General features: G+C 49.4%; 2 protein-coding genes, 1 long non-coding RNA gene and 1 other non-coding gene across 10 annotated transcripts in view; 2 read left to right on the forward strand and 2 right to left on the reverse strand.

Moving 5' to 3' along the window:
• Window positions 1-5050: 5050 nt before the first annotated feature.
• LOC140918470 (uncharacterized) lies at window positions 5051-8691 on the reverse strand. Its single transcript, XR_012161198.1, has 2 exons — window positions 6117-8691; window positions 5051-5689 (listed from the first exon to the last, which is right to left on the reverse strand). It is a non-coding gene; the product is annotated as an uncharacterized lncRNA (long non-coding RNA).
• Window positions 7893-25734, forward strand: part of LOC140918467 (uncharacterized) — a 36150-nt gene continuing 18308 nt past the window's right edge. The window contains exons 1-6 of one of the 6 annotated variants that reach the window (XM_073362931.1): window positions 7893-7975; window positions 8168-8253; window positions 13779-14916; window positions 20932-21148; window positions 23433-23590; window positions 25163-25264. In XM_073362931.1, the coding sequence (XP_073219032.1) occupies window positions 14037-14916; window positions 20932-21148; window positions 23433-23590; window positions 25163-25264 (1357 nt within the window). In that variant the 5' untranslated portion in view covers window positions 7893-7975; window positions 8168-8253; window positions 13779-14036. Of the gene's footprint in view, window positions 7976-8056; window positions 8254-13778; window positions 14917-20931; window positions 21149-23432; window positions 23591-25162; window positions 25265-25734 lie in introns of those variants that run through there. The other 5 variants (XM_073362925.1, XM_073362929.1, XM_073362927.1 and 2 more) reach the window with 5 other exon arrangements.
• LOC140895220 (U1 spliceosomal RNA) lies at window positions 13317-13480 on the forward strand. Its single transcript, XR_012154155.1, has one exon. It is a non-coding gene; the product is annotated as a U1 spliceosomal RNA (small nuclear RNA).
• The window catches only part of LOC140918468 (uncharacterized), an 80704-nt gene continuing 68320 nt past the window's right edge, over window positions 13351-25734 (reverse strand). Inside the window, exons 7-8 of one of the 2 annotated variants that reach the window (XM_073362944.1) lie at window positions 18356-18442; window positions 13351-13477 (exon numbers count right to left, since the gene is read on the reverse strand). In XM_073362944.1, coding sequence (XP_073219045.1) covers window positions 13375-13477; window positions 18356-18442 — 190 coding nt within the window. In that variant the 3' untranslated portion in view covers window positions 13351-13374. The remainder of the gene's footprint in view (window positions 13478-18355; window positions 18443-25734) is intronic. The other variant, XM_073362946.1, reaches the window with a different exon arrangement.

A 25734-nucleotide genomic window follows, 5' to 3' on the forward strand; every position in this document is an offset into this window, starting at 1 on the left:
CTTGGGCAATTTGTTTCACTTCTCCATGCCTCTGCTTCCCTGTCTGTTAAACGGCAGTAATGAAATCTTTGTCAAATGCTTTGAGAGCTAAGACAAAAGTCTGATATAATCTGCAAGTATTAAATACATTGCATGTTTATTTTATAGGGCATTGGCCCTTTGATTTTTAGAAGTACCTGAAAATTAGGTAGGCTTGAAAACGCCCAATATCCATGTTTACCAGTTACATACAGTAGTACCTGTCAACTAGGATGGACCCAATTCTGCTATGTTGAGCCTCCTCAATGCCCATGAAAGTCAGGGAGTGTCCTGGGTGCTCAGCACTTGGCTGAATTGGGCCCTACATATTCATAAGGAAGGGAGTGTGACCTGGTAGCTTGTGCACTGAACGGGGTCTCAGGAGATCTGAGTTCTGTTCCTGGCCTTGCCACTGGCCTGCTGGATGATCTGGAGCAAGTTGCCCCCCCCCTTTCTGTGCCTCAGTTTCCCTATCTGTAAAATGGGGATAATGATACTGACTTCCTTTGTAAAGTGCTTTGAGATCTATGGATGAAAAGAGCTAGGTATTACAAATGTTTGCTGTCTTATTTGAAAATCCAGGCAGAAATGCACAGGTGTCACTTTACCTGTAATTGAAATGCAGCCACCTCTGGAGGAGTTCACAGAACTTGTTTACCAGTTCACACCAACAGTTTAGGACAGGAAGTGACGTATACCATACCCAGCTGGAACAAATGGGGCAGAGGGACCACAAGCATTCAAGGCCCTAGGGTCAACTTGTCATTGGCCTGTGCCTTGGGCGGTCATCTACACACCAGGGCAAAGTGAAGGCAAGAGGCTACCAGTAGTATTTTGCACCTGCTTGGCATGTACTTTGTACTGGTGTATTTATGCCCAGGGGCAGGGCAATTCATTTCACAGAGTTGGTCCAAAGCAGGACACCATCCACGAGCGCTGAGAGAATCCATTTCACATTCAACAGGTGAGCCCATCAGCAGATGGGCAGTAGGCAGGCAGTAATGGAGCCTGGCAAATCCGTATGCTCACTTTGCTCCTCCTCAGTGTATTTTCTTTAGTGTCTATGGAGAGCAGATGCTGAGCCCCTGTATCTGCTACTTAACAGACCATGCTCCATTACCAGCTAACCCCTGATTCAACAAACCCATCCCATGGCTTTGCAGTGTACTCAGAGTAGCTAGAAACAGTAATAGCTCTGTCATTTTTAAAACATAAGAATGTTGACAGGGCACTGCTGTGAGGAAGCTCACACTGTTGGAGCCCCAGCAGGCATTGACCAAGGCAATGGTACTACCATGGGGAAGCTTGAGTTGCTGAAATCCTAGCTGGCACTGATAATGTTGTGGCACTCCCGTGGGAAAGCAGGCACTGCTGGTGTCCCAGCTGGCACTGACAGGGCACTGCCGTGGGGAAGCGGGCACTGCTGGTGTCCCAGCTGGCACTGACAGGGCACTGCCATGGGGAAGCGGGCACTGCTGGAGTCCCAGCTGGCACTGACAGGGCACTCCCGTGGGGAAGCAGGCACTGCTGGAGTCCCAGCTGGCATGGACAGGGCAAAGCCGTGGAGAAGCGGGCACTGCTGGTGTCCCAGCTGGCACTGACAGGGCACTGCCATGGGGAAGCGGGCACTGCTGGAGTCCCAGCTGGCATGGACAGGGCACTGCCATGGGGAAGCGGGCACTGCTGGCGTCCCAGCTGGCACTGACAGGGCACTGCCGTGGGGAAGCGGTCACATCCATCATCTTTGTTTATGCTTAGAGAGTCCTGCCTGGCGAAAAGGCCAATGTATATATATTGTTATATACCCAGAAGTAGAATAAAGGGGGTGGGGGTGGAAAGAAGGTAAAAAAAAAAAACTAGATATCTCTCTGTTGCCCATTGGTAAAGTCTAATTTCTCCCTTCCTGGGACACACAGCAAGAAGTCTGCGAGTGCCCTGGCAGCTTCTGGGACACTGACACACTTAGCAGGTAAAGCCAGCAGAGACTAACATGCCTGGAATGAGCTTGATGCTTTTGGCAGCCCATTTGGTTTTTACTATGGTAAATGCTGGTTTCCAGGGACGTACCACAAGAAAGACACCAGAGCCCTGAATCGCTGAGTCACTCTCCTCATTAGGAACAAACCCACCTGCAGCTGAACTGTCTCTCTGTTAAATACTTGTTTGGGAGTTCAGCACAGAAGAAGAATCTCCTTCTTATCCCAGGTTATTCAGCAAATCTTATCTAGGGTATCTCCTGCAGTTATCCCTGTAATGCACCATGTCAGGATGGTCCAGGATGTGGGAAGCCCCGAACAGAATCCACCATATGAGGAAACTGTATTGCCTTTTTGAATGGATTTTCGGATGGCAGCCTCTGTACTCTCTGCATTAGCCTATGGAAGTCTGCAGAGACTGTTCACTTTGTGGGGGGAGGGTGAGGAATGGCAAATTGATATGAAGCTCCCCTCTTCCTCCTCTTGCAGAGCTATCATTGTGGTTTGCAGGCCTGAGGGATAGCAGTGGCACACAGACATACTAGCCAGTTCAATACAATATCAATATAGTTGTTAATGTAGGAAGGATAGCAATGTTAGCAATTGCTGCATAGCAAAGAGAGATTTTTAGTAGCACTTGGGTGTCTGATACCTAAGTAGACTTTTTAAAAATCTCCTTGTGTGATCTCAGCAGCCCATGGCAACTGAGGGGTTGGTGTCTGGGAAAGGTGTGTGTGTATATGTGTGTGTGTGGAGGGGGGTGTGTGCAGTTATAGAGGCCATTGCAGAATTAAAGTGTAGTTCTAGTCTGAAAAATGACGGTCACGATGGTTTCATGGGGCTTGTGGCTATTTCTCAAGAGTTTCCAGGCCAAATGAGCTCACTCTGCAGGCAATGAAAGATGGCCTTTCTAATCGCCGGTGCTGGGGGCTGAAAGGTATAGCTGGGGCAAAGATTCATTCCCAGTGGGTACCTTAGGGGACCGATTCCGACAGTGGACTTTAGGCAAGGAGTCTGTTGCACAGGAGCCAGAGCAGACTTCATCTCCTTCCCCCAGGAATAAAACAGGAACAAACTGGCCTTGGAGCTAGCCAGTGAGAGGCTGATACAGACTAAAAGCCGATCTGTGGAGTAAGACGGCTCTATTTTTACATAACCCCTTTTCTGTCCATAACTAGCTGGCCTGCAAGTCTCGAGAGCGCTCCCTTCCCTTCCTCTCCCCATCCAGGGGCAGAGCAAAATGGGCCTGCCCTGTGCCGGTCCACTCAGAGGGCCGCTGCTCAGCAGGGCCAATATAAAGCTCTGGCTCTGACTCCAAGGTGATGGATGGAGAAGTGTCCGCGGGGAATAAGTGCCCTGTAGCCTGAGTGCTGCAGAGCCAGGCAGTTCCCTAGTCCCCGCTGAACGCCAACAAACCGGCCTTTCTTTGGGTATGTCTACACTACAAAATTAGGTCAAATTTATTTAAGTTGACATTTAGCTCCAATTTTACAAAGTTGATGCTGCATGTCCCCACTATGCACATTCTGTCAGCGGGGCACATTCTCACTACGATGTATCGGATCGACTCCTGGAGTAATGCACTGTGGGCAGCTATCAGTTCCTTTTCCCGACTGGAATTCTGGGTTAGTCTCCCAGTGCCTGATGGGACAAAAACATTTTTGTGGGTTGTTTCGGGTACATGTTGTCAGCCTCCCATGATGCACTTGCCTCCTCCCTCCCTCACTGAAAGCAAAGGCAAACAATCATTTTCGTACCTAAGCCTGGGTTACCCGTGCAGATGCCATAGCACGGCAAGCCTGGACCCCACTCAGCTGTACACTGTTGTTGTGAGCATCGCAAACACCTCGCACATCATCCTGTGGTATTTGCAGAGCCTAGCCAGGAGCCGCCGTGCGGAAGACTGTGATGCGATGTAAATAGACATGCTGGAAGCCATAAAATGTAGCAATTTGCACATGCTGGCGGCGGCAGCTGGGCTTGTGACACAGTGGAACGCTGCTTCTGGGCCCAGGAAACACTGGTGGGACTGGTGGGATCACATAGTTATGCAGGTATGGGATAAGGAGGAGTGGCTGCAGAACTTTCGAATGCGTAAGGCCACTTTCATGGAACTTTGCGAATTGCTTTCCCCAGCCCTGAAGCACAGAAATACCAAAATGAGATCTGCTCTGACAGTTGAGAAGAGAGTGGCATTAGCCCTGTGGAAGCTTGCAATGCCAGATTGCTACCGGTCAATCAGGAATCAATTTAGAGTGAGTAAATCTACCGTGGGGGCTGCTGTGATCCAAGTAGCCAGGGCAATCAATTCACTTCTGCTAAGAAGGGTAGTGACTCAGGGAAACATGCAGGACACAGTGGATGGCTTTGCCTCGATGGGGTTCCCTAACTGTGGTGAGGCAATAGACGGACTGCACATGCCTATCTTGTCACCAGACCACCTTGCCAAAGAGTACATAAACCACAAGGGGTACTTCTCAATCATGTTGCAAGCGCTAGTGGATCACAAGGGCCATTTCACTGACATCAAAATGGGATGGTCCGGAAAGGTACATGGTGCGTGCATCTGCAGGAACTCCAGTTTCTTCATAAAGCTGCAAGAAGGAACTTTCTTCCCAAACCAGAAAATTACCGTTGGTGATATTGAAATGCCAATAGTTATCCTTGGGGACCCAGCCTACCCCTTGCTCCCATGGTGCTGGTGCAGTTTACTCACTAGGTTAGCCTCAATGAAAGCAATATTCTCATTGTTGTTGCTGCTTGCTGTGTGCTCCATAATATCTGTGAAAGTAAGGGGGAAAAGTTCTGGTGGGGTGGGAGGTTGAGGCAGATCACCTGGCTGCCAATTATGAGCTGCCAGACACCAGGGTAATAAGAAACGCACATTGAGGCGCACTGCATCTCCGAGAGGCTTTGAAAACCAGTTTCATGAATGACCCAGCACTGCTGTTCTGTGTGTTGTTCCTTACCAAGCTGCCTCTTTTTTCGCATGTACTGCCCTGTAAATTAAACTCCCACCAACCACAGTGTGCACAGTGAATAAAGAGCCTCCTGTCCTCAATCCATGCATTTTCATTATGCTAACAAACACTGAACAGAGACAGCAATGAATAGCAAAGATAACCTGGGTCTAAGGGCCTGATAACATGGCGGGGAGGAGCACGGACCTGATAACATGGCGGGGAGGGGCAAGGACATGTAGTTTATTACAATTGCACTATCTAGCAATCAAAGCTGTGGGAATGAGAGCCTTCTGCTCATGAACCATCCCCTGGAGTTGAGTTCAAGGGATAATGGAGCTCTTTCCCCCCCACATTCTAGGACATCTGGGAGAGGACACATGGAACTTGGTGAGGAGGGCAGCTGATTCATCACTGGGTACAGCAGGACTCTAAGGTCTAGTTGCCTTTCCTGCACCTCAACCAGATGCCTCAGCAAGGCTGTTTGCTCTCCTATAAGACACAACATCTCCTCTGGCGTGTTGCGCTCTTGTTCCCTGCATGCTTTCCTGCCCTCTTGGTCGGCGTGCATGCTCTCTGACAGTGTAAGCCTCCATGCATTCAGCTGGGCCCTGTCAGACTCAGAGGAACACATCAAATCACAGAACATGTCTTCCCTTGTCCTCTTTTTTCGCCTTCTGATCTGGGACAGCCTTTGTGCTGGTGTGGAGGAAGCACCCACAGACAAGGTTGCAGCTGCAAGGAAACAAAAACCACAAGGGTAGCCTTACAGAACATACATTGTTGAAAACAGAAGGTTAACTCTTGCAATGAATGAAACACTTCACAGCAGTAAATACATTCCCTGAGGTACACGGCCACATTTTGTCTTTTAAAAGAAGCACCTACCAGTAAGGTACAACACACGGCAGAGCACTGGGTAGCAGATTTCAGTTTGCAGGCAGGCATGGTAAGCACACAAGAAAGGGTAGGTGGTGGGTGTCAGGGCACACTCAGGGACATTTTTTGGTGGGGAAACTCTTGGCACATAAACAGGCTTTTCCAGGGAGCTCCCTTTGCCTGGCTGGACTGGCAGCCACTGTATCCCAATTGTTTACCTCGGATTAAATATTAAACACAATTGTATTTAACCCCTGTAGTGTGATTACAAGTGTGCACTCACCAGAGACCGCCTTCAAGGTCCTGCAACAGTAGGTCCTGGGAGGGGATTGTCTCCAGAGTTAGGAAAAGGTCCTGGCTGTCAGGGAGAATGGATCTTCCGCTTGCCTGCTGTGCATTCTCCTCCTCCTCATCATCAACGTCCTCCTCGTTGTTGCCTGTGGCCGCCTGAGGCCCCTGGGAGGTATCCACAGAAAGTGTTGGGGTACTGGTGGGGTCCCCATGAAGAATCACATGCTCATAGAAGCAGCATGTCTGTGGCTCAGAACCAGAGCTACTGTTCGCCTCCCTTGTCTTCTGGTACGCTTGCCTGAGCTCCTTCATTTTCAAGCAGCACTGCTGTGTGTCCCTGGTATAGCCTTTGTCCCCCATGTGATTTTGGCATAGGTGTCAGCGTTTCTTCTGCTGGTTCAGAGCTCTGCCTGCACAGACTCTTCTCCCCACACAGCAATCAGATCCAGCGTCTCCAATATGCTCCCTGCTGGACTGTGTTTGCAGCCCTGGGCAGGCATATCAGCTGCGCTGGTGAGCTCTCCACACTGATCAAACAGGAAATTCAAAAGTTCCCGGGACTTTTCCTGTGTACCTGGATGAAGTGCAGTGGAGTTGAAAGTGCTGTCCAGAGCGGTCACATTGGAGCACTCTGAGACATCAATCCCTTCAAATTACACAGCGTTGTGTCTACACTATCCCTAATTCGACCCAGGAAGGTCGACTCTAGCGCTACTCCTCTGCTGAGGGGGAGTACAAGTGTTGATTTTACAAGCCCTTTGGGTCGGTAGAAAGGCCCCAGTAGTGTAGACACCATCATGGCTGAACCCCAACTCTCAAGGTTACAGCTTTTCTCTGACCTTGGCTTGGTAAATGCTGCCACCACCCAAATACAACAAAACCCCCTTTGAATCCAGGAAGGAGCACTTAGGAATACTTCCCTGTGGAGTGCCCTCAAGCCCTTATATCCCCCCCTTCTGGGGAACAGCTGAAAAAGGAAACAAAGGAAATTAGCTGTGGCTACCAGTTAATCAAACAACATGCACAAACCTCTTAGGACACCAAATATACAATCCTGTTATTAAAAAAGGTAAATTTTGTTAAAAACAAAAAGAAAGAAAATACATCTAGATTTTAAAAGACTAATTCCAAAAATCAAGCACCCCAAATTGCTTTCTTGGGGGTTCATCTTAAAGGTTACAAGCAAACAAAAGCATCTGGGATTAGCACAGAGGAGTCCACAGGTTGGAGTTCAGCTAAGTAGCTCTAGGCATGATCTGAGGATTTATAATCACACCTTGCTTAGCTGCTTATGGCATGACTGCTCTGACCCTCCAGCCCAGAGAGAACAGACAAAGGAAAGTTTCTTTCTCCATTTTAAAAAGTTCTACCTTCCCATTGGCTCTTTTGGTCAGGTGCCCACTTTTTTCTTTACCTGGGGGACTTTTTAACCCTTTACAGGTAAAGCAAGTAAAGAACAGCTACCAGGAGGGATTTTACAGCTAACTGGCTGTCCATCAGAGGAAGCTATCCCCCCACTTTTTTTGTTACAGACATGCACGTTATAAATTCGACCTAAGGCGGCATATGTTGACCTAACGCTGTAGTGTAGACCAGCCTTTTTAAAGTCGATCTTGTTTGCTTGAGCTAGCCCCCTCACCGAGCCAGGTCAGTGTCGGTGTAAGGAGCTCTGCTGGCTCTCTCCCTTCCCTCCAGCCTGGGATCACTCATTGGAGGAAAACAGAATTCGCCCTCGCCCGCTCCAATCCCGTGGCCAAATCTCCCTGCCGGTTTGGGCTTCAACTCCGCGGGGATTCAGAGCAGGGGGAAATCGGGAACTGCCGGGAGTCCGGGGAGATCCTAAAGAGACAGGTAGGCGTTTACTGCAGGAATCGGGGGGTTACACTGGAAAGTGACGCAGAGGGGAGTCGATTGAAGAAGGATCCGAGAGGGAGAATGAAGTAAATTAACCGGGTGGGGGGACGGGACACAACCACTTCCTTTTTGCTCCATCTTCATTGTTCAAAGCGACGCCTTCTGCGAATTCTGTATTTCCTGTCCCAGAAACCCTGTGTGTGGGGGGGGACCCCTGCGGAGCTAAACGGCCCCCGAGCACGTCCGCAGTGGGCAGTTTGCAAGGCGCAGCACAGGTACGTGCCGAGGGGTCCCTTGAGGGGGCGGGTCGCGGCTCCCCTCAGTCCTGTGCGCCGGAGCGGGGCTGTCGATTGCAGAGCCCTGCGCGGCTCCCGGGGCGGGCGCGGGGCGGAGGCGGCTGTGCGGCCGCTGGCTTGAGAGGAGCGCGGGACCGCGAGGGAGCCTGGATCCCCCAGCTCCTCATCCCCGGCCTGGTGCTGCCCTGGCTCCGAGCTCCGCAGCAGGGGCGGCGGGTCGGCCAGTTCCGCCAGGGGGTGGGCGAGCTGCCTTTCAAGGGACGCGGGAAGAACGGCGTTCAAGCGGCTCCCGAAGCCTTAGGAGTGCGGTTCCCTGGGCCCCCGTTGCTGCCTGGAAGATGCACGGGGAGAAAGCCCGGAACTGCCCAGAGCCGGCCTTGGAAGGGAGGCAACGACCCTGCTAACTCCCGCCTGTTCTCTCCTGTGCAAGGAAATCACCGCAGGTAGCCCTGAGGGCGGGGTGTTGCTCCAGCTTTCTTGTTTAACTCCTCCCTGAGATTTGGTAGATGTCCCTGACCTTCTGGAACTTGCATCAATGAAGCCAAGATGTGTAAAAGAAAAAAAAAAAAAGCACTGTGGATGTGAAGAATACCCTGTTCCCCCATTTAGCCCCGGTAATGACTGAGCAGGCTTTAGAGGTTTTAGAGTAGCAGCCGTGTTAGTCTGTATCCGCAAAAAGAAAAGGAGGACTTGTAGCACCTTAGAGACTAACCAATTTATTTGCGCATAAGCTTTTGTGAGCTACAGCTCACTTCCTCAGACGCATGCAGTGGAAAATACAGTGGGGAGATTTATATACACAGAGACCATAAAACAGTGGGTGTTACCCTACACACTGTAACCAGAGTGGTCAGGTAAGGTGAGCTACTGGGGGGAGAAAGGGGGAAAAACAACCTTTTGTAGTGATAATGAAGGTAGGCCATTTCCAGCAGTTGACAAGAACTTGTGAGGAACAGTAGGTGGAAAAATAAACATGGGGAAATAATTTTACTTTGTGTGATGACACATCCAGTCCCAGTCTTTATTCAAGCCTAATTTAATTTCCTAAATGAACCTAACCTAAGTTCCAGTTTCCCAAATTCTCCAGCTCCTGTGATCCTTTGGCATAAAGTAGTGGCTCACTTTTCTCTTCCTCTCTCTCGTGTCTCAGGGCTGCAATGTGATTAGAACACTGTTTGTGCCAGTCTATACAAGCAAAACCAACCCTTCTTATTAAAAAGCCAGAGCACTGCTGTTAAATAAGGCCCTGTGGCACTCGGGTTTGCTGCATAGCTGGGCCCTTGCTTTAGGAGACTGGTATCTTGTCTCGTGTTTGCGCTGAACCCTTGTAGCTTGACTGATTTCCCTGCACATACCCAGAGTCTCTGAAGAGAACGTGGGGTGGCATCTCCTAGTATGATCCTCTCCCTTCTCAGCCCACCTCTTTCAGCTGAAATTGTCAGCCTCCCCATCTGTGTGTGGACATGAGGGCCAGGGCTGATGCTGGAAAAGGCCACTTCCCTTCGCTGGTGACAAATCGGGCCCACTCTGTATGTCCTGTGGAGAAGTGTCCCAAAGGAGGTGTGCAGTGCTTCTGAGGGAAGGGGATGTGCCTGGTCCTGTTTCCCTAATGGAGGGGAGCAGGCTTGGGGAGTGGTCATGAGCCTTGGACGCCAGGGCGGTGCATGTGTTGGGTGAGTGGAAGGAGAGCATGTATGAGGCTGCAGCAAGTCTGTGTGGGGCAGCTCAAGAGGGAAGTCTTCCCCAGGGCAGAGTGGGTCACCCACGCTGATCCTTCCTTTTGTGGATGGAAGCCAGCCACTAGCAGCTTCATGCCCTGCAGGCACACAGCACACTGCTGGCTGAGCTGGGCTGGCTCTGTACTGATCAGTCGTTCTCAGCCGCAATTAACTAGTTGGGGTATGTCTATTCAGCCTGTGGCTCTGAGTCTCCCCTCCCATCTTGACCGACTCACTTTCATACTAAGTGCTAAAGACCTAGATTTTGCAGGCTGGAGCTTGGGCTCTGAAGATGGGGGGAAAAAAGGGGGAGGTGGACTTCAGAGCCCAAGCTGCAACTTCAAAGCACGGTCTATACATCTATTTTTAGAGCACTAGCACGAGTCCCGCTAGCCTACATGTGTCAAGCCAGGCTGGGAGGCTTACTGTCTTGGGCTGCATAGACATACTTGGGCTGCGTAGATGTATTCTGTGTGGGTACCTGGGTTGTCAACATCACCGTGAGCCTCGGCGCTTGCCTTGCAATGCCCTGATGTTGCAATGTTTGCTGTGACCTCCCACCATGGATCAGTGCAGTATCAGGCTGTGGTTTGCACAGTAGATGTGGGCTGCAGAAAGAGCTGGAGTCCTTGTCTTGCTCTGCCTTCCTCTTGCAAATCCCACTGACCTTTAACCAATGAAGCCTCCCAGGATGCTGTGAAGCAGGCCATTGTTCTTATCCCTCATGTACAAATGGGGAGTGAGGGAAAGTCACTTGCTCAAGGTCCCTCAGACTGTGGGAGCTGCCAACAGAATGTCTGGCTCCCAGGCCTGTGTATGATGTCACCTGGTTTAGAAGTTATCACAGGTGCCACCTGCCCACGCATCTAGACTGAGATCAGATCCTCTGGAATAGGCAGATGATGGAGTGACTTTTAATAGAAACCCTCGTGAAGCAGGGAAAATGTCTGACCTGGTTAAGCGTCTTCGTTTTTCAGTTCCTCCCCACCTCCAATTTCTAGAGCTGGTTTCAGAAACAGCCATGCTGTTCTCTTTCCCGTGGAGAATTGGTCATCTGCCCCATGAGCATCATCAGAGAGTGACCAGCTGGGACTGGCTGTTCCCTTTGAGGCTAGAAAGATACACCTACAGCAGTGCCACATTCATCAGCCTTTTGCAGAGATGAAATGGTGTACACAGTGCAAGCAGCTTAGGAGTTGCACACAGTCTGAGGAAGGAAAGGAAATGGCAGTTAGCAAAGAAATTAATTTTGCCTCTCTCCCTCCCACAGGGGTTGTAATAACAGAGGACTTGGTTTACCCGCTCTAGAAACACAGGGACAGGATGGGCAAGGAGGTAACTAGGGTCAGCCTGAGTTTTGTGGAGCCTGGTGTCAGGTGACACGTGAAGGGCCCTATGCAGCTGCCTTACTATCAGGTGCCTTCAAACATACACAGCCAGCTTCTGGCTGTACTGAAACTTACACACCCCTTCTGAGCTGTAAGGAAACGCTCTGGGCCTGCTGTACCCTCCCCTTCCCTTTTTCTGAACTCTGAAGCCTGGAGATGAAGTGGAGGGAGACAGGACAGTTCAGGAATTCAGCCTTCCCTGTGTGGCCTGCTGAGCCAGGTGGGAGTGGGATGGTGTTGTCGCCACCAGGCTAGGCTCCTGGCGCAGGGCCCTGGAGCAACAGGCTTAGATGGGCTGCAAGTTGCTACTGCTGGTAACCTTTAGAGGACAGGGAAAGAAAGGTGGATAGAAAGCTGGCTAGATTGTCAGGCTCAACGGGTAGTGTTCAATGGCTCCATGTCCACTGGCAGCCAGTATCAAGAGGAGTGCCCCAAGGGTCGGTCCTCGGGCCAGTTTTGTTCAATATCTTCATTAATGATCTGGAGGATGGCGTGGATTGCACCCTCAGCAAGTTTGCAGATGACACTAAACTGGGAAGAGAGGTAGATACGCTGGAGGGTAGGGATAGGATACAGAGGGCCCTAGACAAATTAGGATTGGGCCAAAAGAAATCTGATGAGGTTCAACAAGGACAAGTGCAGAGTCCTGCACTTGGGATGGAAGAATCCCATGCACCGCTACAGACTAGGGACCAAATGGCCAGGCAGCAGTTCTGCAGAAAAGGACGTAGGGGTTACAGTGGACGAGAAGCTGGATAGGAGTCAACAGTGTGCCCTTGTTGCCAAGAAGGCCAATGGCATTTTGGGCTGTATAAGTAGGGGCATTGCCAGCAGATCCAGGGATGTGATCATTCCCCTCTATTTGACATTGGTGAGGCCTCATCTGGAGTACTGTGTCCAGTTTTGGGCCCCACACTACAAGGAGGATGTGGAAAAATTGGAAAATGTCCAGGGGAGGGCAACAAAAATGATTAGGGGACTGGAACACATGAGTTATGAGGAGAGGCTGAGGGAACTGGGATTGTTTAGTCTACAGAAGAGAAGAATGAGGGGGGATTTGATAGCTGCTTTCAACTACCTGAACGGGGGTTCCAAAGAGGATGGATCTAGACTGCTCTCCGTGGTAGCAGATGACAGAACAAGGAGTAATGGTCTCAAGTTGCAGTGGGGGAGGTTTAGGTTGGATATTAGGAAAAACTTAATGCGTTACCTAGGGAGGTGGTGGAATCTTCTTCCTTAGAAGTTTTTAAGGTCAGGCTTGACAAAGCCCTGGCTGGGATGATTAGCTCACTGATATCTAATGAGAGCCGTATCCCCAGCCCAGGGATTCTGTAGATCAGAGCCATCTGCTGTGTCCCTTTAACTATGTCACACAGCTCCTTTAATTCTCTGGGCCACTTCCCTGTGGCTCTGCATGTCTTCACCCTACCTTAGGGTCTTGTCCTAATGGAGTCAACCAGCTCAGGGCTCCTTCTCATTCTCCCCAGCTTCTGGCAGCACTGCCCTGTCCAGGGTTCTGTAGCTCCATCAGCCAGTCACACACCACCCATGCTCCTACAGCTCTAGGGAAGAAGAAGAAAAAAACAAAAACAACAACAAAAAACACACAAACTCCCCCTGGCCCTGCAGCACTTCTTATACTTTGCTGCTGGGACATAGCCACTCTAGGCAGCTTGGAGGACCCTCTCCACTGCTCTTTTTTGGGGCAGGGTGTGACAGGGCTATGAGGTCTCCAGCAGGGGGCCTCAGAGGGTCTGGTATACCCCATCACAGGCGCTTTGAGGAAGACACTAATACTGCATCTGATGAAGTGAGCTGTAGCTCACGAAAACTTATGCTCAGATAAATTGGTTAGTCTCTAAGGTGCCACAAGTCCTCCTTTTCTTTTTGTGAATACAGACTAACACGGCTGCTACTCTGAAACTAATACGGGGGCTTACTTACCTGGCAGGGGAGATACCATGATCACGAAGGTGGTTTTCCCAGGGTGAGGCTCATCCATTGCACTGCGGGTGTGCTGACCCCTGCGATTTCCCCAAATGCGGGAAACTCGACTGCATAATTTGTGGTAGTGGGGGACTGCGTTCGCGCTGTCCCCTGGAAAAAAAAGGAAAAAAAAAAAAACTCATCAGGCTGATGGGTAACTAGGGGGTTGGAGTGGAGCTGTCTGCCTGTCTGGACACAAAGCTGGTCAAGGGGCTTCCCTGCACTGTCCCTTGCCAGTGTCTTATTCTTGCATTCTCTAAGAGAGCTACAGGGAAGGGTGGGTTGTTGTGGTGTTCAGTGGAGAAGCTTTGTAGCAGATGCCTTTGGATACAAAGAGCTCTTTAATGCCATCAAGTTCCATAGGGATTTTTTCAAGCGCCTTCCTTACTATGTATTTTTCTCTCTTTTCAAGGGGCAGAGTTGGGAAGTCCCTCATCCTATTGATCCCCTTTCCAGCAGATTTGTGTGGCATTTCCCCTTTATTCTGCACACTTGGGGTACCAGAAGACCTGAGGGTCTCCTGTGTGTGCCTTGATTTGAAGTCTTTTATCACCATCCAATCATGGCAAGCAGACGGTGTTGCTGAACAGAATTCCATCCATCCCTGGTACTGTGTGCGCCCAGTTGAACCGGAATAGAAAGCCCAGCATTTTAGGACTTGGGAGAGCTAATGGCCTATGCCACAGGAGCCGGACAGCTGGTGGCTACCATGGTGCTTATGTGCATATTGCTTCGTGAGGCATCTGCTCAAAATCTCATCAAGAACCAGAAGACAGAGCACTCACTCCTGATAAATGAAATCAATGCGGACAACCCGGGGGAAGATACCTCTGAGTTTGTGGAGCTCTATCACACCAGCGGCCGAAAGGCCCCCTTGGATGACTACTACCTGGTCTTTTACAATGGTAATGGCAACCAGGCCTACAAAGTCCTGAACCTTCAGGGCAAAGTCACCGATAATCAAGGGTTCTTTCTTGTTGGGTCTTCCACGGTGAAGCCCCAGCCCTCCGTTATCTTGCCTAAGAACACTATCCAGAACGGGCCTGATGCCATTGCCCTGTATTATGGGAAGGGGAACTACCAGGAGGGCATGAGGGTCACCAGCGACGGGCTGGTGGATGCCTTGGTCCATAAGTCTAGAAAGAATGACAGAGCGGACATGTTGCTCAATGTGCTGACCCCTGACAGGGATGCTTTCCTGGAAGATCCCTCCTTCAGGACCACAGACGAGTCAATAGAAAGGTGCCATGGGGAGGGTTCTCAGTGGATCTTTCAAGTGGCCATGCCCACCCCAGGCAAGGATAACCACTGCATCCCCTCTTCCCAGCTGAATGCTTCTGCCGTGCTGATCAGCGAGGTCCATGCTGTGACCTCTCCTGGGGAGTCAGAATTCATTGAGCTTCAGGGACCTCCTTCCACTGCCCTGAGGGACTTGGTTCTGGTGCTGATTGAAGGACGGACCAAAGAGGTTTATTTCTTCATGGACATTTATGGAAAAACCTCTCCTGAGGGGCTATTTCTCATTGGTCCTGCGCAAGCCAGAACCCCAGGTAGGATCCCACTCTTCAGACTACTGTGAACATCTGAGAGTGGGGGTTATGGGTGCAAGGACAGCAGAGTCTTACTGTCCTTCTGTCATCACTCACCTTCCTCACTCCCTCCCCCTTGGAGGGGGGCCCCAAACGTGAAAGACTTGGAAGGAGCTCATGATAGGGGTTTGATCCCATTTTGGGGACTGTGGAAGGAGGTGTTGTTTGCTTTCTCTGGAGAAGCAGTGCTGGTGGGTGAACTAGGCTCTGCTCCCAGCTCTGTAGCTGGTGACCTTGGGTAAGTCACTTCACCACTCTGTACCTCAGTTTCCCCATCTATAATACAGGGCTGACACCCTCTTCTTGAGAGATCCTCTAATGGCAACCATTGTGTAAGGGCTAAGTAGTACTTTCCCCACCTCCATAAAAAAAACCCCAATCTCCATAATATCAGTGTCGTTTTTTTCTCTTTATGAGCCAGCTGTGAAGTTACCAGACTAGAATCATAGAATCATAGAATCATAGAATATCAGGGTTGGAAGGGACCCCAGAAGGTCATCTAGTCCAACCCCCTGCTCGAAGCAGGACCAATTCCCAGTTAAATCATCCCAGCCAGGGCTTTGTCAAGCCTGACCTTAAAAACCTCTAAGGAAGGAGATTCTACCACCTCCCTAGGTAACGCATTCCAGTGTTTCACCACCCTCTTAGTGAAAAAGTTTTTCCTAATATCCAATCTAAACCTCCCCCACTGCAACTTGAGACCATTACTCCTCGTTCTGTCATCTGCTACCATTGAGAACAGTCTAGAGCCATCCTCTTTGGAACCCCCTTTCAGGTAGTTGAAAGCAGCTATCAAATCCCCCCTCATTCTTCTCTTCTGCAGGCTAAACAATCCCAGCTCCCTCAGCCTCTCCTCATAACTCATGTGTTCCAGACCCCTAATCATTTTTGTTGCCCTTCGCTGGACTCTCTCCAATTTATCCACATCCTTCTTGAAGTGTGGGGCCCAAAACTGCACACAGTACTCCAGATGAGGCCTCACCAATGTCGAATAGAGGGGAACGATCACGTCCCTCGATCTGCTCGCTATGCCCCTACTTATACATCCCAAAATGCCATTGGCCTTCTTGGCAACAAGGGCACACTGCTGACTCATATCCAGCTTTTCGTCCACTGTAACCCCTAGGTCCTTTTCTGCAGAACTGCTGCCTAGCCATTCGGTCCCTAGTCTGTAGCTGTGCATTGGGTTCTTCCGTCCTAAGTGCAGGACCCTGCACTTATCCTTATTGAACCTCATCAGATTCCTTTTGGCCCAATCTTCCAATTGGTCTAGGTCCTTCTGTATCCTATCCCTCCCCTCCAGCGTATCTACCACTCCTCCCAGTTTAGTATCATCCGCAAATTTGCTGAGAGTGCAATCCACACCATCCTCCAGATCATTTATGAAGATATTGAATAAAACTGGCCCCAGGACCGACCCTTGGGGCACTCCACTTGATACCGGCTGCCAACTAGACATGGAGCCATTGATCACTACCCGTTGAGCCCGACAATTTAGCCAGCTTTCTACCCACCTTATAGTGCATTCATCCAGCCCATACTTCCTTAACTTGCTGACAAGAATACTGTGGGAGACCGTGTCAAAAGCTTTGCTAAAGTCAAGAAACAATACATCCACTGCTTTCCCTTCATCCACAGAACCAGTAATCTCATCATAAAAGGCGATTAGATTAGTCAGGCATGACCTTCCCTTGGTGAATCCATGCTGGCTGTTCCTGATCACTTTCCTCTCATGCAAGTGCTTCAGGATTGATTCTTTGAGGACCTGCTCCATGATTTTTCCAGGGACTGAGGTGAGGCTGACTGGCCTGTAGTTCCCAGGATCTTCCTTCTTCCCTTTTTTAAAGATTGGCGCTACATTAGCCTTTTTCCAGTCATCCGGGACTTCCCCGGTTCGCCACGAGTTTTCAAAGATAATGGCCAGTGGCTCTGCAATCACAGCCGCCAATTCCTTCAGCACTCTCGGATGCAACTCGTCCGGCCCCATGGACTTGTGCACGTCCAGCTTTTCTAAATAGTCCCTAACCGCCTCTATCTCCACAGAGGGCTGGCCATCTCTTCCGCATTTTGTGATGCCCAGCGCAGCAGTCTGGGAGCTGACCTTGTTAGTGAAAACAGAGGCAAAAAAAGCATTGAGTACATTAGCTTTTTCCACATCCTCTGTCACTAGGTTGCCTCCCTCATTCAGTAAGGGGCCCACACATTCCTTGGCTTTCTTCTTGTTGCCAACATACCTGAAGAAACCCTTCTTGTTACTCTTGACATCTCTGGCTAGCTGCAGCTCCAGGTGCGATTTGGCCCTCCTGATAACATTCCTACATGCCCGAGCAATATTTTTATACTCTTCCCTGGCCATATGTCCAACCTTCCACTTCTTGTAAGCTTCTTTTTTTTGTTTAAGATCCGCTAGGATTTCACCATTAAGCCAAGTTGGTCGCCTGCCATATTTACTATTCTTTCGACTCATCGGGATGGTTTGTTCCTGTAACCTCAACAGGGATTCCTTGAAATACAGCCAGCTCTCCTGGACTCCTTTCCCCTTCAAGTTAGTCCCCCAGGGGATCCTGGCCATCCGTTCCCTGAGGGAGTCGAAGTCTGCTTTCCTGAAGTCCAGGGTCCGTATCCTGCTGCTTACCTTTGTTCCCTGCGTCAGGATCCTGAAGTCAACCAACTCATGGTCACTGCCTCCCAGATTCCCATCCACTTTTGCTTCCCCCACTAATTCTACCCGGTTTGTGAGCAGCAGGTCAAGAAAAGCACCCCCCCTAGTTGGCTCCTCTAGCACTTGCGCCAGGAAATTGTCCCCTACGCTTTCCAAAAACTTCCTGGATTGTCTATGCACCGCTGTATTGCTCTCCCAGCAGATATCAGGAAAATTAAAGTCACCCATGAGAATCAGGGCATGCGATCTAGTAGCTTCCGTGAGCTGCCGGAAGAAAGCCTCATCCACCTCATCCCCCTGGTCCGGTGGTCGATAGCAGACTCCCACCACTACATCACTCTTGTTGCACACACTTCTAAACTTAATCCAGAGACACTCAGGTTTTTCTGCAGTTTCGTACCGGAGCTCTGAGCAGTCATACTGCTCCCTTACATACAGTGCTACTCCCCCACCTTTTCTGCCCTGCCTGTCCTTCCTGAACAGTTTATAACCATCCATGACAGTACTCCAGTCATATGAGTTATCCCACCAAGTCTCTGTTATTCCGATCACGTCATAGTTCCTTGACATCACCAGGACCTCCAGTTCTCCCTGCTTGTTTCCAAGGCTTTGTGCATTTGTATATAAGCACTTGAGATAACCTGTTGATCGCCCCTCATTGCCAGTATGAGGCCGGAGCCCTCCCCTCACAGACATTCCTGCCTGTGCTTCCTCCCGGTATCCCGCTTTCCCACTTACCTCAGGGCTTTGGTCTCCTTCCCCCGGACTAGGCTCATGCTGACTGGCTGTGCTGGGATCTGAACTTCTCCTAGCTTCTGACATTTCCTATGGGGAAATGGATGGGGAACAAATATCTAATTAAACTTGGCCATCTGAACAGAGGAATTTGGCTGGTGGAGACACTGACTCTGCAGCACATCTTGTGTAACTCTGTGTGTCAGGATTGGTTAGTCATCTCTTACAAATACGAGACCCTTATTTATACTTTTTTAAACTGCAATATACATTTCAAGCAGTTCAGTTACATTAGATACCCAGAACTCTGGCTACTTTTTAAAAACCAGATTGATCACTTAGAGAGACACCAACTTGAAACCTAATCAATCTAAAACAAATGAGCTAAAAGTAGTTTCAGGTCCTTCGCCTGAATCATCCTTCCAAGTACTGTGGTTTTGTAGTCATGTCTGGTGTTTCTGTGGGTGTCTCTGTGTATGTCTCTGTGTGTGTGTGTGTGTTGGGAATAAGGATGGTTTAGTGGTTAGGCTGCTGGCCTGGAACTCCATTCCCTGCTCTGCCACAGACTTCCTGTGTGACCCTGGACAAGCCACTTACAGCTGAGACACTGTGTACAGAGAGGGTACTAGTGCTGACCTACCTCACAGGGAGGATGTGGTGGGAGGATAAGCACCTTAAAGGATGTGAAACGCTAGATACCGCAGTAGTGAAAGCCATATATGAACTTAGATTTTGTTTCTCTCCTGTACAACTGAGAGAGAGACTCATACAAATGTGGAAACTGACTAAAGAGGAGACTAAAAGTGCTGCTAAATGCACAAAGTTGACTGAAAAAGATTAAGGGAAATCTCTTTTTCCACAGTAACTGTGTCCTACTTGTAGCAACAGCAAGTAAAACATTTTCTGACCAAAGGTTTTGGGTTTTTTTAAGTCGACCATCTCTCTTTAAAACACTAGTCACACCAAACAATCTCTACTTCTCTTGCTGAAATTCAAACTGTCAGCAGTCCATTCATGGTGTCCCTGTTTTCCTTCAGAAAAATAGTGTTTTACATTTACACCAGAACCTTCTGTACTTAAATGGGGTTTGAGATCTATGAAAAAGCAAAGGGGATTCAGACTCACTGGCAAGCTATACTACCTCTGGCTGTGATCGTCTCCTGTCTCAAGCTAAGCAGGGATAGCCTGATGGGGTGGGAGATACCCATGGAATATGTTTAATGCTGCTAATTCAGCAAGAGGCTCTCAAGTCAGTATGAAACTAGTTCCCCAGGATAGCAGTAGGAGATGCTGTGCTGCCTGTGGAGATGCCATGTTTCAGGTGAGATGTTGAATGCTTCTGGTCCATACTCCTTATGGGGGTTTTTTAGTTTGTATTTTTTGAGAGGGGGGCTAAGATTTTCAAAAGAGTAGTGATTTGGGGGTACCTACATTCTTGGGGGCCCCCAAAATGAGGCACCTTCAAAGGACCTGATTTTCAGAGAGTGGGTACTTAGGACTTTCTGAAAATCATGGGAGGCCCCCCAAAATTGAGACACCCAAAATCTTTAGTCTCTTTTGAAATCTTGGCCAGTGGCAACTGTAGAAATCTAGGCCGCAGTGCTTCCAAGGTGCTGAGCAACAAATAGAATAGTGTCCAGGCCAAATTCCATCAGGGCAATTTATTAGGATGCCCAAGTTAGCAGCCAAAGCACAGGAATTGGGTCGCAGCCACTGTCCTGCCGTGACTCTATAGTCAATAACTTCAATCCCCTATGCCTGTTCACCATCTGTAAATCAGGGACAGGACTTCCCTGCCTCTTAGGAGTACTGAGGTTTTATTCCTTAATGTTTTACACTTTGAGATTCTTGGGTTGAAAGTGCTATAGAAATATTTTTAAAATTCTACCTCCTGCAATTTCAATCAGCTAACAAATGAAATAAAATTGTGTCAGTGCCACAATGGGGAAAATAAGGAAATGCATCAAAATTAAGGTTGGATTTTCAACCTTAGTTCTGTGCCCTTGTATTTATGCCTCTAACGTATCGTCACTTTATATCACACATTTATACTTAAATATGATAATAGAATACAAAATGGATTTTTTTTAAACAGCTTTGTATATAGTGAGTTACAGTATATTCAACTTTCAGGCTTAGCTTGTTTTGCAGATCTCATTGATCATTAAGCCAAGTTTGAATAAAAGCACGTCAGAACTTCTTGTTTACAATTTTGTGCATGTCAGCTATCTGATCAGAATGCAGGGGCAGAGTTTTGTCTCCTTATGCAAGTAGAACTCATACAGCAGAACCAGCTCTGCTAAAACTCCCCCACAAAATCCACCTCTGGGCACAGTGATGGATGGAATATTGCAGCCCAAAAGAAAGCTCTTTGTAAAAGTTGCAAGTGTAAATGACAGGGAAAGGTGGGGTCAGAGTGGGAGCTCAAAATGGAAATGAACTCTCCCTGTGCTACATAACGTGATCTGCTGCTTTGCTGACCCTGAGCTCTGTTAGTTCCCTGCTGAGTTGTTGCCAGTTTGTATGTTTTTAATTCACTGCATCTATTCCAATCTTTCTCATTCCTCCCTGCGGTGCAGTTGACCTGCCATTCCCACCAAACTCCAGCAGCCCTCTCCTCAGCACTGGTCTCCAAGCCATCGCCCTGTACATTGGAAACAGCAGCAGTTTCACACTGGGGAAAGCAGCATGTGCTGCCAACCTATTGGATGCTTTAGTGTACACGAGCAATGGGAGTGCAGACCCAGAGCTCCTGGAGATCCTGACCCCTGGGAGACATGCCTATGAGACTAACAGGTGAGAAGGCAGCCAGTAGGGATGGGTTGCTGGGGTCTGAAAGGACTTTTGCTTAATGGACTGTTTTTTTGCTCTTCCAAAGCAATGAGCAGACCCTTGAGAAAGTTTTGGTCACTGGCAGGGTAGGGGAATAAACCCCTTGGATGCCCTGCTGAAGGGGTGGCTCCTCCCCTGCTTCCCAGCAGAGCAGCCGGGTGCAGGGGCCCAGACACTCAGCAAGGAGCTCAGCTGCAGATCCTAACAAGGGCATGCTCAAGGGAATCAGCTGAGCCAAGTGGAGCCAGCTGGGCTGTTGCCTGGGAGGAGATATAAGCCCAGGGAAAGGCTCAGGGGGGGGGGGGGGGCAGTGAGGGGGAGAAGGCAGGGGATTGTAGTTCTGTCTCTACCGACTGCAGGAAGCCTCAGGGGCCAGAAGACCCAGAGAAGGGTCAGCGTGGGGATCGGTGTTGGGGGAATTGGGGCTGCACTAAGCACTGTAAATAAAAAGACATGGGTGAAACAACTGAAAGAGGCATTGGGACCCCTTCTTTGACCAGCCTAAGCACAAGAGCACAGGGACACGAGGCAGGGAACCTGTGCGCACCCTGAGACAGTCACCCATGAGAGGTATGTAGGGGAGTCCCTGGTAGCAATTGGTTTACTGTATGGCATGAGCTTTCTCTGGTCAAGCCATGACCCACGTGTAACAAGGTGGGAGGCCTCTCCTGAATGTATGCCCCTTTTTCGTTCAGCCTGATGGTGCCCTCATCACACACCAGCCTTTATCCAGCTGCTTGACTTGCCAGTCTCCCCTCCTTGATCTAACGTCTAGACTGGAACACACTGGCCCATCTAAACCCCCAAAAAAATCATTGGCTCCTTCTGCCAATCTTATGACTGGTATGATTGGATCCATCATCCACCCCATTTCCCACAATCCACTTCTCTCATTCAGAAAGAGACTCTCTAGAGGAATACCACCGACTAAATGTGTGCATCTCGGTCAGTAAGCATCAACGTGGGTAACAAGTGACTGATGGGCACATCTTGGTCTCTGGAAAGGTTAGGGCAGCGAATGGTGGAATGGGTGAGGTGGGGCGTAAGCAGGGTGAGGGAATGGAATGGGCGGGGTTGGGTGGACAAGTAGGTAGAAGACCATGGAAAAGCCTCTTGTCCGTGGTATTGACAGAGGAACTGGGATCGAAAGGGAGCATCTAATTGTTTAAAATGAAGCCAAGTGCCCTAGCTCCAAGCTGGAGAAGAGCTGTTTCTTTATCAGCAAGGAGGAGGATTCAGAGGAAAACAGCTGGAACTCTTGTTGAGTCAACTGCTTCAGAGCTAGTTGTGATTTAATCCCTTGATTGGGAAATTGGGCATTCCAGACACTTTCCTCCCTCCCACAGTCCTCTGCCCTCCACACAGAACAGTCTGCCTCCAGCCAGAAAGGTGCCCTACTCTCCAGGAGCAAAGCAGCTATACTCTGTGCAGCTGTTTACACTCTGGGCTCCATCCTTAGTCCCTGGGATCTGATCTGGGGGCTCTGGTCCACGTCTTAATTTTTAGCTGCTTTTGTTCCATTGTCTCCCACCCTGTCCAGCAACCGCATCCTGAGCTTGAAACTCAGAGATCCAGTGCAAGCATCTACCTTATTAGGCCAGCTCATTCTGGCCTCAGGTGGCCACCTTTGTTGGCTGGAAATAAGGGAAAACGCGTGAAAAACAAGGGACAATGCTTTGTTTAAGGGACATTTTAGGGAAACACCATTTCCCTTTACATATCATGGATTTTTCTCCCCAGTGTTCATTTTGAGTGCCCTCAGGTATACAATGCAGTTATCCTCAGCTTCAATGGAATGTTTCAAATGTCCTTATTGTCAGTTTTAATATATTTCAATACTTTTCAAAATAAGGGATGGGTAATCACCCTACTCTGGCCAGGCTGTACATCCACTGAAACCCTTTCCCTGGTGGACTCTGCGTAGAGCTGCATCACCTTTGGAGATGGGAGAATGGAATGGAGGAAATGGGTAGACAGTGGCATGCTGGAAGAGAAGGGGTGTGTTGAAGACACTACACTCTGCTGTCTCGAGAGGTTCTGAAGAGCTCTTGAGTTTCTTTCCAGAAGGCTAGGGGTGATAGAGGAAGGGAAGTCTCTCCATCTGATTCTTTATTTTGGGTGGGGAAAGCAGATGTATATGGCATCAGCATCCGCTCCTGGTGCAGGCACCCTGCTATTTAGTCAGGAGCACCAACAGTCTGGGTTGCAGATCATATTTTCTTCTAATTTGTGTGTCTGCCTCTTTCAGCCACCAGCCAGGTAACATATCCATGAGTCGGTGCAGCTGCTGCTCCGTGACCCGGGACCCCTCCATCTACGCCCTCAGCAGCCCCACGCCCGGACAGTTCAATGACTGCCCCAGCAGCCGCTTCAGCCAGTCCATCTCCCTCTGCCTCCATATAGCAGGTGGGTCCTAGATACCATCTCTGTTCCCTGGATCTGAGACCCCCCAGGGAGAATCTAACAAACTGCCCTGAAGGGACAAACAGGTGGACATTCTCCCTTATAAGCTTCAAGGAGCCTACTTAGAACTTCAGATTCTACTGTCCATCCTGGGAGGGGCTCAGATGTTACCAGAGCATCTGTAAAACTGTCAGCAGCAGGAGGATTAGCACAAGGCATTCATCCTAAAGGAAAAGTGGCCTCCAATCTTTTACAGTGCAGCGTCATGATCACCGAGCTCTCCGTTTAGCTCTGTTTCTCCATTGTTCCAGCTTAGGGTACAGACAGGAGCAGGAGGGGAGAAGTGCTCCCCGCCCCCCAAAGAAAATGGGGGCCTTAAAAGGAAAATTGTGGGGTCCTATGTTTATTCTCAAAGGTGGTACTCACCCCTGTGTAGAGAGCTGGCTCTAAGCCTGTGAGCCACTGAAATCCCACTGAAACCCTCTGGGCATCACTGGTGCATAAACCCACTTTACATAAGGGTGGTTTTCATGCCCAATGACTTCCAGAGCCCAACTGCCCTGCTTGCAAGTCAAAAGAACCTGCTGTGTTCTTCCCAGGAATGAAGATTCCACCTGGAGAACTGAAGCTGATAACACCATTAAGGAGGCCTGAGGCTTAAGTCTTCAGCTCTTATAGTTGAAGTGACTCTGCAGAGTTAATAACATTTAAGCACTTATAGAGCTTTCTGTGGGTACCTTGCAAAACTCTTTACAAAGGTAAAGTTTGGGGGCTGGGAGGAGGCATCATCATCCACGCTTTACAGTTGGAGAAATTGAGGCCCAGAGAGTCATAGATTTTTAAAGCCAGAAAGGACCATTGTGATCCTTGTCTAGACTTACCTCCTGAACAGCACCAGCCAGAGAACTTCACCCCATCCTTTCTCCATAACTTTTGAAATGCAGCCCCCACCTGATCCCCCTCATGACAGGCAGGGACACTTGCCACTAAGCTCACAAGGAAGAAGCCACTAACAAGAAAGGTATGGGGTGGGGAAGTGACTTGCTTAAGGTTATGCAGGGAGTCAAGTGCAAGGCTGGGACTAGAATCAAGGTTTCCTAATGAGTTCCCTAGATCAGCCAACCTTCCTGAAACACATGAGAATACACCAGGCGCAGATGTGAGAAGAAAGATGACACCAGGCCTGTCACTCAAGTCCAGCGATTTGCGGGAAAACAGCTGTGTTTGGAACCAGGGAAACCACACTGACTTTGGGTTCAGCAGTTCACGCAGTGTGTGTTTAACCCTGGAGGATGGCTGGTGGTGGCATCTAGTTCTTTATGCCCCCATCTTTCAAGGGGGTTTCTCACTCCCTTTCCTACTAGCAAACAAATTCCAGGCTGAACTTCCTGAGTCCCTATGTCCCTGGAATCTATGCAAATCAGAGCCCTATCTGGTCCTCTCGGGCTCTAACCAAGAGTAGGGCTGCAGCTGCTACAGATGCACCAACAGCAGGGATGCACCGGACGGTGATAACCTTGAACTTGTGGCTCTTGTTGACCTCTTCAAGTCACTCCCAATCTCTTTGTTTCACAGATTGCCAGCTGTGGCTCCTAGGGTCATATGAGATACAGACGGCTCTAGCCCAGGCCCTTGACAAGCTGTGCAATTGTGGAATGTCTGTTGCATACTTTAAAGGTGAGAGAGAGGTGTCTCAGATCCACATTGGCTAGGGCTCACTCTCTGCCAATGTGCTACACCTGGCTTTATTAATGGATTTCCACCTTCTATGATGAAGCCTAACTATTTTATTTTTGAGCATGGGTGAACTTGCTGCTTGTGGCAACGACTGGTGCTGGCTAGGGCCACGTATGGTACAGACAGACAGGTGCTGAGCAGTAGTCCCATACATAGCTCTGCTAATGCATTTTAGTCCTGACCTGCAGCTGCCTCTGCTATTCCATCCCTGAGCCTTTACTGTCATTCAGACTTGTGTGGTGGGCCTTTCTAATGTAACCTGGCTAAACCCAGGTCCCCAGTTAGATTTGCATCCAGTTCACTAGAGAGAGAACGTCCCAATGCATTGGCCCCCTTAACCACCCAGTATACAGACGCTACAGTAGGGAGATGAACTCAGTCCTGTAATACAGGACTGTAATCACTAGAGA

This window comes from Lepidochelys kempii, chromosome 10, assembly GCF_965140265.1.
Source record: "Lepidochelys kempii isolate rLepKem1 chromosome 10, rLepKem1.hap2, whole genome shotgun sequence".
NCBI classification, from domain to species: Eukaryota; Metazoa; Chordata; order Testudines; family Cheloniidae; genus Lepidochelys; species Lepidochelys kempii.